General features: G+C 37.6%; 1 protein-coding gene across 7 annotated transcripts in view; it reads right to left on the bottom strand.

The window, feature by feature from the left end:
- The window catches only part of LOC128543731 (protocadherin gamma-A11-like), a 75,334-nt gene extending 64,014 nt beyond the window's left edge, over positions 1–11,320 (bottom strand). For 2 of the 7 annotated variants that reach the window (XM_053513981.1, XM_053513982.1), the window contains exon 1: positions 8,939–11,320. In XM_053513981.1, the coding sequence (XP_053369956.1) occupies positions 8,939–11,308 (2,370 nt within the window). In that variant the 5' untranslated portion in view covers positions 11,309–11,320. Of the gene's footprint in view, positions 1–1,369; positions 3,885–5,778; positions 8,306–8,938 lie in introns of those variants that run through there. The other 5 variants (XM_053513975.1, XM_053513978.1, XM_053513973.1 and 2 more) reach the window with 3 other exon arrangements.
- Positions 11,321–17,303: the final 5,983 nt, after the last annotated feature.

Below are 17,303 nucleotides of genomic sequence, written 5' to 3'. Positions count from 1 at the left end.
ATTATTGGTTCCGAATAGTATCTCGGCCTATTTGGGCTCAGCTACGGAGAGTTCACTAGAATTTGAGGATTAAAAAGGTTAGTGCGTTTCTGTTGTCGTTCTAAGGTTAGTGAATTCTCTCTTTCACATAAAGAATTGAACCGGAATTTTACACGATTAAAATAAATCAACAAACTCCGTCCGAGTTCAGTGTCCTTACACCAAACAAATGAGAACAGACATTTAGGAACCAAGATGAGAATGCATTTAAGCACCACGGACAGAGGCAAATTTCTGTAACTGAGCACAAAGCGGGGTTGGAAAAAAATTGTTAAGTGACATTTATTCAATAAGATAGTATGGGACCACAACGAAATCCTTTTTCACAATGAAATTAGTTACGTTTCCAAGTTTCTTTTCGATATGGGATACAAGGACTATTACGTCAATCTAATGATACTAAAATTTCGAGGTCATGAGTCCCAGTCTCTTTAGACGGGCTAAGGGACATGCTTCCCCGAAATAATTATATTTTTTTAAATTATAGTTTAAATGTATGTCTTTAAGTTAATTTGGAGAGCACTAAAAGTATCACCTAAACAACTGGACTAGAAATCCAGGATTGGCATTAATGAGTTACAACTGATCAAAAGAATACAGTAAAATAGATACAATTTCTGCACTCAAATAAGGTCAGAAATATTTATTTTTCAGGCTTTCGTTGTCATCAATACAAAGAGGAGCACCTTTTAAAATGATCTGATGTAGAAAGAGCCAATTTTTTATTCAAACTCTTCATCGAATTTATCTGGGTAAAGAGTTAGCTGTAATAATTTGTAAAAACACTGTTACAGGTACGACCAAAGACATTTACTGGGGTTACTGTGTCATAACGACAGTATAAAGTTTTTCTTCTTCTACAGTAGCACCATAGCCTACCTGCTAAATTCATTTCAACATTATTAGTGTTTCTATCCGAAACGTCACGTGTCACCCACTTGTTTCTCTAAGTCGTAACTGTTTACGATGTTTTTCAAACATCACATAAGAAGAACTGGGTGCTGGTCATTGGAATTCACATAAAGTCAGAGGAAATTTTTGAGTAGGTTGCGTACAAATAAAACACACGTTATGCACAGAATTAATTGAAATAATTCTATTTGATTTCTCATTACGAAGCATTGTTTATTATACTGTAAAATTAAATAGCATCATTTTACATGGAAAATGCAGAGAACACGACTTTGGTTTTCCTAACTTTATGTGACTGCTTTCGTCCAATAGCTACTGTTAGACAGGACAACATGGAAACCTTTACTGACATTATAATTATTCATTAAAATGCGATTATCTTATAAAATCCGACTCCAACAATACTTTAAAATCTCACCTGATCGCCAAAATTGATAAGTTTCTCAGTCTGAGCATGACTCAGAGTTTGGGTTCGGCTGTTGTCCAACCTCACGATATCCTGTTCTGACGTCCCGGCGTATTTCACATCACTCTTTCTGGAGTCAGCGGTTCTGTAGGTTTCATAATTGTGCATATGCTGTAAAGTTCCTGTTCCCCCTACATCTGCGTAAAGAGGTGGATAATACGGAATAACTGGGAGATTGGAACCAGATTTGTAAAACATCCGTTCACGTCTCCATCTGTAGCATTTCACTGACAGTATAGCGATGATGGAGACAATAAAGAGAAACGAAACTACAGCCAAGGCCAGCACGAGATAAAATGTCAAGTTGTCATTTAATTCCTTGTCATGCGTAAAGTCAGTGAACTCGGAGAGCATTTCAGGGAAAGTGTCCGCCACAGCCACGTTAATATTGACTGTAGCTGAACGAGAGGGCTGTCCGTTGTCCTCCACTATAACAGTGAGTTTCTGTTTCACAGCATCTTTATCAGTGACTTGGCGCACAGTTCTTATTTCTCCATTCTGTGCGCCCACTTCAAACAGCGCCCTGTCTGTCGCTTTCTGCAGTTTATATGAGAGCCAGGCATTCTGTCCAGAGTCCACATCCACAGCCACCACTTTAGTCACTAGATAGCCCACCTCTGCTGAACGAGGAACCATTTCAGCCACCACAGAGCCACCAGTTTGTACTGGATACAGAATCTGAGGCGCGTTGTCATTCTGGTCCTGAATAATAATTCTCACACTCACGTTGCTGCTGAGAGGCGGGTTGCCTCCGTCCTGCGCTTTTACGCGAATATTGAACTCTTTTGTTTGCTCGAAATCAAAAGATCGAATAGCGAGAATCTCTCCGCTCTCTGCGTTAACGGAAATATAAGACGAAGCAGAAACTCCGTTGACAGAAAGATCTTCTAAAAAATAAGAAATGCGCGCATTATTCCCAGAGTCTCTGTCAGTTGCTGTCACTGCAAATATAGACACTCCAGGTGAATTATTCTCCATCACATAAGCGGTGTATGAGTGACGCTGGAAAACAGGGGCGTTGTCGTTCACGTCAGATATTTTAAGTGTTAGTGTTTTATTAGTGGATAAAGAGGGTGAACCCTCATCCGCAGCTATGATCGTAATGTTGTGCTCAGATCTCTTTTCGCGATCTAAAAGCTGGTCACTGACTAGATGATAGATACTGGATGAGGACGATTTAAGTTGGAAGGGAAGACTTGAATCCAATGTACATTTAACTTGTCCGTTTTTCCCTGAATCTAAATCTTTGATGTTGATCATGGCTATCATTGTCCCCAGAGGAGAGTCTTCTGCAATCGTATTTGAGAAAGACATTATACTTATGACGGGAACATTATCATTCACATCTGTAATTTCAATGTCTACCTTACTTGTGTCTGTTAATCCACCCTTGTCAGTAGCTTCGACATATACATCATATTTTTTTATTTTCTCAAAATCCAACAAACCGCGCACTGAAATATCGCCTGTTACACTATTAATATCGAACAGGTCCGATATGCTATCACTGCTTTGAGAAAAAGAATACGTTATTTCTCCATTTGTTCCCTCATCAGCATCCGTAGCACTTACTCTTAAAACAATCGATCCTTTCGAAGTGTTTTCTGCTAAAGATACTCTGTAGACAGATTCAGGGAAAACTGGAGCGTTGTCATTTGCATCAAGAACAACAACATTTATTTTTATCGTGCTTGTTTTTTGCGGACTGCCCCCATCAAACGCCGTTAACACCAATTTGTGTTCCTGCTGCTTTTCCCTGTCCAGCGGCTTCAGTAAAATCATCTCAACAAGCTTTGTGCCATCAGAATGTGAAGGTATTTTAAGGTTAAAAAAATCGGTTGGATTAAGTTTATACGTCTGGAGTGAATTTTGACCAACATCAGGGTCTTTAGCGCTGTCTAGCGAAAAACGAGCTCCGGGAAGTGCTGATTCAATCATTTGAAAAATAATTTCCTTTTTAGTAAAAGCAGGGGCATTATCGTTTATATCTAAAATTTCTACATCAATTCCATGCAACTCCATCGGATTATCTAGAATGATCTGAAAATGTAAAGAGCATGGAGACACTTGGGCGCACAGCTCCTCTCTATCTATCCTCTCTCTCACTATCAGAGTGCCTTTATCCACATTCAGACCGATGTACTCACGACTGTCCTCCGTAAAGATCCGTGCTCTGCCAGATTTTAGTCTCTTTACATCCAAACCGAGATCCTGCACGATATTTCCCACCACTGATCCCTTGTTCATCTCCTCTGGAATAGAATAACGGACCTGTCCGTGCGCAACGGCATTGACAAAGGCAAACAAAACAAGAAGCTTCACTCGCCATGTTGAAATACACACTGAGTAGCGATTTGTCCCATCCATATTTTAATCCTGTTCAGATATTAGCACAATGTTACATGAGCCTAAGAGAGCAAAATAAAAAAAAATCCCGTAGACAACAGCAGTGCAGTCCGCCCATACGCATTCGACAAACATTAGATACTACTATTAGGTGTTCCCATTTAGTGGGGTAGGGCCTCTAAAGGAGAGAGTCTTTATTCTTCCAGATCAGCACAAATTAACCAACAGCGGCACGCAGAGGAATAACGAATAATTACAAAGTCAGGGATATGATAAATATAAAACCGGATAGAATCTAAAAAGAATTTCCGATCCCGAACTTCCAAGAAAGTTGTAACATTAACGAGAACGTTTAAATAGGGACCTGACAAAATATTAAAACTCCAATGCAATCGCATTTAAGAGGAAAGTGTCAGGGTTTAGAAGGTTAGACATAAAGGAAGCTATACAAAATAAAATGTAACAATATAGAGCAACATCTAATAAAACATTTTACATTAACTCGCAAGGAACTGAACTAGATACTAATCTAACTAACCAACTTACACAGCAAAGACGTACATACATACAGACAGACAGACAGACAGGCAAACACACACACACACACACAGACGCACAAGCAATAATATGATCACTATTTAAATGAATAAAATGATGAATACGGTATATGTTTTTGATAATTATTTATTAATAGTGTCCTTAAACAAATTACCGTTTTACAGAAGCTCATCTTTCAGCAAAGTAGCAAATTGGCAGACCTCGACTGATCAAAAGAAGCAGCAGTAGGTTTTCTCACACGCGTATTCGTAACAGTCTGTGTTCCACTGCTGTTTAGCGTAATGATGCTTTTAATAGGAGGTCGGGTGTATTGAAAATCTCTGTTTCTAAATTAAGTCTTACTGTAAGCTTCACAGCTGCGCATGTGCTGTAAATTTTCTGATCTCCATATGTCTGCATAAAGGGGTGGATATAAGTAATCACTTGGTACAACACTTATTCGTGTGTCATTGTATCTTATCGTGCATAAAGCCAGTGAACTCGAGGAGCACTTCAGGGAAAGTGTTTGGCACCGCCAATGTATAATGTTGGGCATACTATTTTGCTATTACTTCAACTAATACTCTAACGCTTTATTTGGTACAAGCTTCGACCCAACAATCGCAGAATCATTTATTTCGAATAGTTTCTCGTTGTTTTTAAAACTTGGAGCATTATCATTTATATTCATAATTACAACTCGGACGCAACTTTATGGGATTTTGTTATGTAATTTGAAAATGAAGACCACAAGGCGTTTTCTGCCCACAGAGTGACTTTTGTTTTATACTCTCTTAAACAAGCAACACTCACTTTTCTTTATTCAGCTCGATGTATTCAGCGTTGTCTTTCGTATAAGCACACGTTTAACCTGATTTCCCGCTATATTGAACTTTCATTCTTATAGCACACAGATCTATCAGGGACTGATTTATGGTCATATTAGGCTATTTAATATCACCCAAATGAGGATGGCTTCCCCTGAAGTTTTTTTCGTGTTTTCATCAGTGTTGCTCATTAACGGCAAACTGATAATTATAATTTATGCATGTTTTCTTATATTTGTTTCTAATTTATATTCATATTTGTTTAATTCTGTAAAGCTGCTTTTCAAAAACGACAATTGTTAAGCGCCTATGCAACTAAAATATAAGTGATGATAAGCAACAGCAATTTTTGCCTGCAAAAATGCACTTCTGAAAGTAGGAGAATAATAATATGTAAAAGTAATATTGTAAAAAAAAAAAGGAATAGGATATGTAAAAGGATATTATACAGAAATGCTGATAATGTACTAGCATGCATAATATTCAATTCAGCACCATGGGCAGCGAAGAACAAACTCCCTTTATGCCGAATGCCTAACAAAGATTTCAGTTTTAAAACACATGGCCTATGCACATAATACGCAAGAAATAAATGACCGAAATATTACGAGAAAAAAAAAATGATCACCAACATTGACAAATGAAGCTCACCTTGTCATAAGACATCTCAATGGACAGATTCTCCCTCTGTGCACGATCCCTCTGTGTCTGTGTTTCACTGTTGTCCAGACTAATGATGCTCTCAGTAGGAAATTTCAAATCACTCTTTCTGGAGTCAGTGGTTTTGTAAGTTTCATAATTGTACATATGCTGTAAAGTTCCTGTTCCCCCTACATCTGCGTAAAGAGGTGGAAAATACGGAATAACTGGAAGATTGGCACCAGATTTGTAAAACATCCGCTCACGTCTCCATCTGTAGCATTTCACTGACAGTATAGTTATGATGGAGACAATAAATAAGAATGAAACTACAGCCAAGGCCAGGACGAGATAAAATGTCAAGTTGTCGTTTAATTCCTTGTCATGCGTAAAGTCAGTGAACTCGGAGAGCATTTCAGGGAAAGTGTCCGCCACAGCCACGTTAATATTGACTGTAGCTGAACGAGAGGGCTGTCCGTTGTCCTCCACTATAACAGTGAGTTTCTGTTTCACAGCATCTTTATCAGTGACTTGGCGCACAGTTCTTATTTCTCCATTCTGTGCGCCCACTTCAAACAGCGCTCTGTCTGTCGCTTTCTGCAGTTTATATGAGAGCCAGGCATTCTGTCCAGAGTCCACATCCACAGCCACCACTTTAGTCACTAGATAGCCCACCTCTGCTGAACGAGGAACCATTTCAGCCACCACAGAGCCACCAGTTTGTACTGGATACAGAATCTGAGGCGCGTTGTCATTCTGGTCCTGAACAACAAGTTTTACACTTACATTACTACTAAGAGGCGGGTTGCCTCCATCCTGCGCTTTGACACGGAAATACATTTGTTTAAGTTGCTCGTAATCGAAAGAACGCTCTGCGTAGATAACTCCACTATCAGGACTGACGGACATGTAAGAAGAAACAGGCATTCCGTTAACCGAAGACTCCTCCAGCATGTAAGAAACACGTGCATTTTGTTTCGAGTCAGAGTCTCCGGCTTTGACTGTAAATATGGAAAGGCCTGGTGGGTTATTTTCTGTAATATAGACGTGATACGAGCTTTTCTCAAAGACTGGTGCATTATCATTTATATCTGATACCTGTAAAGACATAGTGACGCTACTGGAGAGGGAGGGAGATCCTTCATCAGCGCACATTACAATGATAGTATACTCAGACTCGCTCTCCCGGTCTAAAGCACTCTCTGTTACCAGACTGAAAACATTATTCGATGTAAATTTAAGTACGAATGGAATATTTTCATTGATTCTGCATTGTACTCTTCCATTTTCATTCGAATCTACGTCCTGAACATTAATTATTGCAGTGACAGTCCCCATTTTTGAGTTTTCATTAATTTCACCAGATTTCGACATAATATTAATCAATGGTCTATTGTCGTTTATGTCAATGACTTCTACAATTACTTTGCATGTATCAAAGTGTCCACCTTGGTCTCTTGCCACCACATCAATCTCAAACGATTTAATTTTTTCATAATCAATATCACCGATAACTTTCAACAATCCATCAGTGTGATTTATTGCAAAAATATTATTTGCAGCGCCCATGCTGTTTGACAGATAATATCTGATCATTCCATTTTGTCCTTCATCGGCATCGACGGCACTTACTGTAGTCAAAACTGTTCCCTTTGGAGCAAGTTCTCTGATACTCGTTTTATACACCGACTGAACACAGACTGGTGCGTTATCATTAGCATCCAATACAGTAATTTGTATTTGCATCGTACCGGACATTTGTTTCTCGCCTCCATCAACAGCAATCAACACTAGTGAAATATGATCTTGCTTCTCTCGATCGAGTGGGTTTTCAAGCACCATCTCAACATTCGTACTACCTCCTAATACGCTGTGCAGTTTAAGGACAAAATTGTCTGTTGGTTTTAAGGTATAGCTGTGAAGACCATTAATGCCAACATCATTATCAACGGCCCTCTCTAAAACAAACTTTGCTCCAGTAAGTGATGCCTCACTTATTTCAAATTTGATTTCAGTCTGACTGAAAAGTGGAGCATTATCATTAATATCGTTGACCTCTACCGTAACACTAAAAAACTCCATCGGATTGTCTAAAATGATTTGAAAATGCAGAGCACAAGGCGTTGTCTGCCCACACAGAGCCTCTCGGTCTATTCGCTCTTTGATAAGCAACAATCCCCTTTCTGTATTCAACTCGATGTATTCAGTGTTTTCTCCATTATAAATTCGAGCTTTACCTAATTTCAATCTCTTTAATTCCAAACCTAAATCGTGAGCAATGTTACCGACTAAAGACCCTCTTGGCAATTCCTCGGGAACTGAGTAACTGACCTGACCATGCACTGCGGTGAGAGAGAGGACAGAAATAAACAGCGAGACTCGCTGCGCCATTGTTCTCTCCGACATGATCCTTAGATACATGACATATATTTACGGTTAAGGTACATCCAGTGGTATATTCCAGTATCCAGACGGGGTGTTTTAAATATCCACAGTTGATGTTACGGATGCACAAATTTATAAAACAATCTCACCAAATAGCTTTATGCATTTTCGTGTCTTGCCTCTCCGATTCGTCGAGGAAATCTTCTTACTTCCCCGGAACGAACTAGGAATCTATAGTCCCTTAGAAGCACAACAGCGGCACTCTCTGTCCAATATATTGAGGTACACAAATATATTAAACATAAAAGTTATGCACTTTTATTCAATACGGTGCGACTAAATATTTGCCAAATGCGAATGGCAAGCTGTAAAATTCACACAATCATGTGTAACATAACTGTAAAATAAATAAAATAAAATAAGGTCAGCTGCTTTAGAGTAGTTCTCGCAAGAATAGTATTGTCAAATGCATCTGCAAAAACCATCAAGCACCATGATGAAAGTGTCTCTCATGAAAAAAGATCAATACTTACCTCTGCTGCAGAAGAGAAGTAGATTTAGAGTTACCAGTGTTAAAAATCACTAGGTAACAGAACATCAGATTAGAGTTGCTATGAACGCTTTACAGAGCAAAACTAGTACAGTTCACAGGAGGGTACTGCATATTTTGGATGCCATCAGCATTGTTGTGCAATGTAGAAATAATTATATATCAGGAAAAATGTGTCCAAGTGTGTGCAAAATTTTGATTGGTACTCTACATGCATTTAAAAAGCAAAATCCTTACCTGATGCTCAGAATCACTAGTAAGGTTGTCCTTTTTCGCATGAGTCAGTGTTTGTGTTCCAGCGGTACCCAGACTGATGATGCTCTCAGCAGAAGGTCTGGCATATTTCACATCACTCTTTCGAGAGTCAGTGGTTCTGTAAGTTTCATAATTGTACATATGCTGTAAAGTTCCTGTTCCCCCTACATCTGCGTAAAGAGGTGGATAATACGGAATAACTGGGAGATTTCCAGTAGATTTGTAAAACATCCGCTCACGTCTCCATCTGTAGCATTTCACTGACAGTATAGCTATGATGGTCGCGATAAATAGAAACGAAACGATGATCAGGGCCAGCACGAGATAAAATGTTAGACTATCATTGTATTCATAGTTATGCTCAATGTCAGTGAACTCGGTGAGCGCTTCAGGGGTGTCCGCCACAGCCACGTTAATATTGACTGTAGCTGAACGAGAGGGCTGTCCGTTGTCCTCCACTATAACAGTGAGTTTCTGTTTCACAGCATCTTTATCAGTGACTTGGCGCACAGTTCTTATTTCTCCATTCTGTAAGCCCACTTCAAACAGCGCCCTGTCTGTCGCTTTCTGCAGTTTATATGAGAGCCAGGCATTCTGTCCAGAGTCCACATCCACAGCCACCACTTTAGTCACTAGATAGCCCACCTCTGCTGAACGAGAAACTATTTCAGCCACCATAGAGCCACCAGTTTGTACCGGATACAGAATCTGAGGCGTGTTGTCATTCTGGTCTTGTATGAAAATATGAATTGTCGCATTACTAGTCAAAGGAGGGGAACCGCCATCTTGAGCTGTAATGTAAAAGGTGAAGCGTTTAAGTTGTTCATAATCGAATGAGTGTCTCGCCTGCAACACTCCAGTTTCTGCGTTAATGGATACTAAAGAAGTAACAGGTGTTCCATCAATTTGTTGCTCTACAAGAAAATAGGAAACTCGAGAATTCTGATGCCAATCCGAGTCTCTGGCACTTACAGTGAAAAGAGACAAACCGGGAGCGTTATTCTCAGGAAAATAAACCGAGTATGTTTGCATTTCAAATAACGGTGCATTGTCATTCACATCAGATATGGTGAGACGTAAAGTAGCAGAACTTGAAAGAGGAGGCGAGCCAGAATCGGTGGCTGTTATAGTAACGTTATATTCTGGTACAGTTTCACGATCAAAATAGGCCTCACTGATTAAATTGTAATAGTCTGATATTGAAGATCGTATTTCAAATGGCATCCCTTCATTTACACTACATGTCACTAGTCCATTAACATCTGAATCGTAGTCTTTAATTTTAAAAACTGCCACCGTAGTCCCGGGAGGAGAATCCTCTGAAACAAAAGTGCTGAACGACATGATGGTGATTACTGGTTCGTTGTCATTTACATCCAGTACCTCGATAATTATCTTACAGGAGTCAGTTAATCCTCCCTGATCTTTCGCCTCAACTCTAATTTCATATTTTTTGTCTTTTTCATAATCAACCTGGCCTTTTACGTAAACCATTCCTGAATTTTCATCAATACTGAAAATGTCTACAGCGTTTCCTTTAATTTTAGAAAAACAAAACGTAATCTCGCCGTTTGACCCACTGTCAGCGTCGGTTGCATTAACACGTGTTATGTATGTCCCCTTTGATGTGTTCTCGACCACCGAAGCCCTGTACACTGTCTGGTTAAAAACGGGTGCGTTATCATTTACATCTAACACAGTTACATCTATATTAACAGTGCCAGACTTCTGTGGATTCCCGCCATCAACAGCAATCAGCTTTAGAGAGAGTGTAGGCTGCTCCTCTCTGTCCAAAGCTTTCTGTATCACCATTTCTGCGTATTTACCATCAGGATTAGAATGCACCTTTAAAACAAAATAATCATTTGGAGTCAGAAAATAACTCTGTAGAGAATTTTGTTCTGCATCAGGATCATCTGCACTATCCAAAACAAAGCGCGATCCTAGAAGGGCAGATTCACTGATTTCAAAATTTAAATGCCCTTTCTGAAATGTCGGTGGGTGGTCGTTCACATCAAGTACCTCTATAATAATACGATGCAATTCAATCGGATTTTCTAAAATAATTTCGAAACCAATGCTGCAGGGAGTAATGTCGCCACAAAGCTCTTCCCTGTCGATTCTCTCCTTCACGACTAGAGTTCCTTTGTCTTGTTTTAGCTCTGCATACTGCATGCTTTCTCCGGACACGATGCGGGCTCGACCAGTCTGCAGCCTTTTTAAATCCAGTCCCAAATCTTGTGCGATGTTTCCAATCAGCGAACCCTTTTTCGTTTCTTCAGGGACAGAGTAACGAATTTGTCCAGTAACAAAACAGCTCGACAAAATGATGAACAAAAACGCATTCATCATAGAGCTGCAATATCGAGATATTATAAACAATATCTGAAAAGCCATGATACAAATCCAGAACAGGAAATATGTAAATCAATTTATAAAATCCAAAGTATTTTCCTGTGGATACTCCTAGATGATATACGCTTTTATATTTTGACTGAAGAATGCTTCAGTTTTTCCTCCGTGAGAAAAAGTCTGGTTAGACAAAGTCAAAGGTGTGGCTTACAGACTGACATCACGATTAAAAAAATCCTAGATCAACAGCGGCACTTAGAGTCTAACAGCAGAATATATGACAGCAAAGAGTAAATCTCTTTAAAGAGGTGAAATATAATTTGAAAACTCTAAGGCGTTCTATGTTACAAGCATCAACATAATAAACTGCTAAAATCTGTATTAGCACCATGGACAGCTCCAGACACAAAAACAGCTCATTACTTTACTCCAATCATATATTTTACAATGTTGCAGTAGACAATTTTTACTATTTGCTTTACGTTGGTGGTCCACAGAAATGTTGCAGTAAACTGCTGTCTCTTTCTCTTTTTTAAAATAGCTTTGCTAGTTAAAAAACTATTATAAAAACAGTTACAATATGTCTATCCTTTTTATTTATTATAAATATTGATTATAATTGGACTTAACTATTGACTGTGTTTGAATAGGTGAATTGTATTGTATTAAAAATCTATTATATTAAAATGTAAATACATATGTAAATAATAATTTTATTAATCATAGTGTTATCATAAAAAATACACTTCTGCTTCTTCTTGTAAAGTTTTTTTTTAAAAACTTTATTTATTATGAAGTCACCTACATAAATGAACCGACCAGAAGAGCCATCTTCGTATAGTCGTCATTTCAACGGCCAAAACCCGAAATATTTTAGTCTTTTACTTTCGACTGCATTTAGCCCATCTTTTCAATGTCCTTAAATGTTTTTAAAATACGTTAAAATTACGACTTTGCTCTAAGGAGGTAAGAAAAAAAATGTTTAATAAAAACACATAAATATCTACTATTGAATCTCTTCTGCCTGACTTTCTTCACTTCTTGAAAAAAAAACGAAGCTTAAAACTTAAACTAATTATCTACAACTACAGTTTGACAATATACACAAATGTATCGTTCACACTGCATCTACCAGTAAAGGTGATTTAAACTTGCTTTCTTAACAATGCTTTTGGAGAAATCATGTGACTGCAGAATTACCTGGTTTAGTATATTCGTCACATACAACTTTCACAAAACACATATAGTAAGCAATCTATGTTTAACATGATATATTGAGGCATCTGGAGATTGTGCAAGCTTTAATAGACAAAGGCCAACCCTGCAAGGTTCCTGAGGCATCCAGCAAAGGACTAGCTCCAGATAGATTCTGCTTCATGATGGTTTGGAGCTACAAATGTTGCTCCTGTGCTTCCAGTGATCCAGACCCCATCTGCCCTTTGCACATACTGACTCATCCCTGAACTGGACTTCATGTTAATTTAAAGAATTTCTGTTATATTGAACTTTCAGCTGCATAACACACATGATGTTATATCATTTCTATCGGTTATCACCCAAATGAGGATGGCTTCCCTGTTGAGTCTGGTTCCTCTCAAGGTTTCTTCCTATTGCCATCTCATGGAGTTTTTCCTTGCCACTGTAGCCATTACCCTTGGGTTGCTCATCAGAGACATTATATTCATCATTCATTCATCTCGTTATTATCTAGACACATTTTTCTCACACATACACACTTCCAAAAAAAAATTTTTTCTTTCAGTTTTGTGAAGCTGCTTTGAGACATTGACCATTGTTAAAAGCACCTATATAAATAAAATTGAATTGAATTGAACTTAGCGATAAGAAGCTTTCGAGAAACCTGGCCCAGATTCATTTTGCACATCCACACATACGTTTTTGCACTCACTCTACACATTCTGGACATTCATTTACACTAGTGGCCACTGCACAACTGCACTTTCGTGGTCATTAGTTAAATCACTCTATCACAGGCCACTGTAAATAAATCACTTTGTAGCATATTTGCACGCACAAGACACTTTAAATATGTGGATTGCCCCTGGACATTTCCATTTTTATTACCATTTATATCTAACTTAATTCCACACAAAAATTCCACAAAATCTATATCTACTTTGTGCAGCTGTATTTCTTATTGTTCTTTATTGTTTTCATATATTGTCTTATATCGTGTATTTTTTGTACTGTACAGTTATTTTATTTAATTTCATATTTAATTTTATTCTCTCTTAGTTAAATTTAGGCCTACCTTCTATTTTCTTTTTCATATTTATTTCCTATTCATAATCTTTTATTTTAAGGTCACGAGCAGTTGTCTAAGTATTTCATTGCATATCGTACTATGGATGACTGTGCATGTGACAAATAAAATTTGAATTTGAATTTGAAATCGTGACATGATCGGTATTTAATGCACTCACAGACATCGATTTAGGCACGTACTCAGCCTTACTAAAATCTCACAGTACCCAAACCGTCTCCACCCTTTTTTACTGCACAATACACAATGGAAGCAAATATCCAAGTAAAGATAGCAATAGCACCACTCAAAGCTTATGCTGCGCTCTGCACCTAGAGTGCTTGTAGTGCTGTAGTCAGCCATAACATTATGACCAACCGCCTAATACTGAGTGGGTCTCCTCTTTGCCACCAAAACAGTAAAGCCCTATGTGTTTTGACACTTTTCTATTGGAATAAAGGTGGATCACTTTTATTATGCCTTGACCACTGCAGCTTGGGAACATCTCAAAAGAGCAGCAGTTTTGGAGTTGCTCTAAACCAGTTGTCTAGCCATTACAATTTGGCCCTTCTCACAATAACTACATTTTCAATATCTCATTACACTTGCAGCTAAAAGTAGTTTGGATAGCTATATTAAGCAGCAAGTAAACCTTTTTCTGTGGTTAATTTGTTGGAAGCTTAAAAAAATTAAAAAGTATTAGAATTTTAGTGACTTTGACAAGGAACAAAATTTTGAGGGATGTTCCTAGTTTGTAGTAGTCAGGACCTATCAAAAGTAATCCAAGAAAGGCAAACCAGTGTACTGGTGACAGGATCGTGGGTGGCCAAGGCTCACTGATGCATATGTGGCGAAAAGACCACAAAGGCCCGTGTATTTGTTAAAAAGGCTCATGCTGGTTGTGATAGGAAAGTGTGAAAACACACCGTACACACAACGCTATTATGGCAGTGGACCTACTCAATATTAGGCAGGTGGTCATAATGTTATGGCTGATCGGTGTGCCTATATATCACACAAAATTTAGAGCAATACGAACGAGTGCTAGGTATTTTGCACGTTTTGATACACATTATCCATGACCACAAACACTAAATCCTGTTATTTATTCAATTTTTTTTATACTTCAGTGGGTTATTATTTTCTATGAGGACACTCATTAACTTGGTCTCTGTTAAATTTTATTTTCCAAAATAGACGTCATCCGAAACAAGCTTTACAGAGAAATGAGCTCAAACAAGCAATCTCAAACGAGCAATTTAAAACATACAGTATTGAGGAAAAAGCTCACTTAAAACATCGAAATCCACCAATCAAAATTGAACCAAATTTTGGGGGTTATTATAAATCAACATTTTTCAACAATTGTATACATTAAATATTAAGTCATAAAATTATTAAGTGTATTGGAAAGTTTTGATTATATGCATCATAGTCTGTTACCCACTAACTAACGCTCTGTGCACGAACAAGGACGTTCACGGGTTCTCTCTCATTTTATGTCTTTTTACGAACTTGTAGAATTAAACTAATATTCTTTTAAAACAACTGAATGTCTTTTCGATATTTGTGTATTATCTTTAAAAATAGATCCTTCCTGGGCAAATACAGAAAGCGGGACTGACTACTTTTGTAGGAATGCATGCATATTGGCTATGTGTGTGAGTTGTGTGAGTATTGATTATAAGTGTGAGTATCACAGAGATGTAGCTAGCACTGACCTTACATAAATACACAAGGGAAGCATTGAGTTATATGCAATAATGAATCCTTAAGTAGAATGAATGTAAGTAGAATGAATTAATATCACGTCTATCATAGTATAGATAAGTCCTATAAAGGTATTTGCGTTTTCTATATTTGCCCAGCATCGTGTCTTTGTTTCAACGAGTTTACTAAAAGACAAAAGCGAGAGAGAAATAAGTCTTGTTTTGAATCTGCGCGAGGAGACTGAATATCCCTGCACTTTTGTTAAGATATAAACCATATTCTTTCAGAGCTAGGAGAGTTAAGGGGAACACACACATAAACACCTGCACACGCACACACCACTAGAGGGAGTAACTATACAATCGAATCAGAGCTCAGCTGCTGTTGTTAAACCAGGACATCCATCCATTTCAATGATTACAATGAACACAATGATTGTATGGATTTATGAACAATAAATAAAAATTAACACTGTTCTGAAGTTACACTGGGCTTAGTATTTGCAACTGTTATATCATGTCAAGCCAATTTAAATAGATCCTGATTTTTTTTTTTTTTTTTTTGCATATTTGGCACACTTATTTAGATCATCAAACATTTTTTTTTAATATTGCACAAAGATAACCTGAGTAAATACAAAATTATTTTTAAATGATGATTTCATTTATTAAGGGGAAAAAAGCTGTTCAAATCCTTCTGGCCCTATGTAAAAAAGTTATTTCCCCTTAACCTAACTGGTTGAGCGACCCTTGGCAGCAACAACTGCAATCAAACTTTTGCAGCAACTGGCAATGAGTCTTTCACATTGCTGTAAAGGAACTTTGGCCCACTCTTCACAATTGTTTTAACTGCAACACTGGAAGTTTTTCAGTAAAAGGCCTTTTAAGCTGCCACAGCACCTTAATCAGATTTAAGTCCAGACTTTGACTTATTTTATTTTATTTTACTTTATTTTAAAGCCATTCAGAGATGGACTTGCTGGTGTGTTACAGAGTTTACAGAATATTTGTCTAAAAGTCTTTTTAGATAATCAAAATGTTTTTTTGGCAAATGTGAAATAAGCTTTTGTGTTCTTCGTGGACAGCAGTGGCTTTCACATTAGAACTCTCCCATTGATGCCATTTTTGCACAGGTTCTTTTTTATGGTTAAATAATAAATATTAACCTTAACTGAAGCAATTGAGGCCTACAGTCTGCCTGGATAAGTCTTTGTTGTGCTTTTGTAATAATTTTGGTAGGCAAGTCACTCCTGAGAAGGTTCAACAAAGCTCCAAGTTTTCTCCATTTGTGGATAATGGCTCTCACCATGGTTCACTGGACACCCAAAGCCATATACATAGCTTGGTAACCCTTTCTAGACTAATAATTACTTTGTTTCTCATCTGTTCTTAAATTTTTTTTAGATCGTGGCATGATGTGTTTAGTGTGCTTCACTTTGTCAGCCAAGTTTTATTTAAATGATTTCTTGAATCAACTTGTCAGGCCTGGATGTGGCAAGTGAAATTTAACTCATCTTTCCAAAAAATATAAGTAATCACTGCTCCTTCACTTTTTCAGATAGGGCCAGGTAGGTTTGGACAGCTTTCCCCCCTTACTCTCTGAAATAAAGGTACAGTTTTGTACTAATGGAGTAAGGTAAAAATCTTGTCCTTGAAGGTACCATCACAGTGACAAGCCCTTTTGTACCTTAATGGTGTCTGATGTGTCCCCTTGTGAACAATAAAGTAAAAAAATGTTATTTTTTATTGAATAAGACAATAGCCAAATCAATTATGATTATCAAAATGAATCGAATGCATGTTTGAACACTGCCTAAGATTACAGTGAAGTATTCTGTAAAAATCTTTCAGGTTTACAATAAACAAATATTTAGACTATAAAACACTTCTGAAAAACCTTTCACAAAATACAATCACACTAAAATTGTATAGTATATAAAATACAATTTTCTATGTACAATATTTTCTTTCACGAACTGTTCACAATACAGTTTAAATTTGTTTTACTCATTTATTCTTTACC

The sequence above is a fragment of the Clarias gariepinus genome, chromosome 2 (genome assembly GCF_024256425.1).
Source record: "Clarias gariepinus isolate MV-2021 ecotype Netherlands chromosome 2, CGAR_prim_01v2, whole genome shotgun sequence".
Taxonomy (NCBI): Eukaryota; Metazoa; Chordata; class Actinopteri; order Siluriformes; family Clariidae; genus Clarias; species Clarias gariepinus.
The sequence above is the reverse complement of the archived record's forward strand: the minus strand, read 5'-3'. Positions and strand labels throughout refer to the sequence as shown.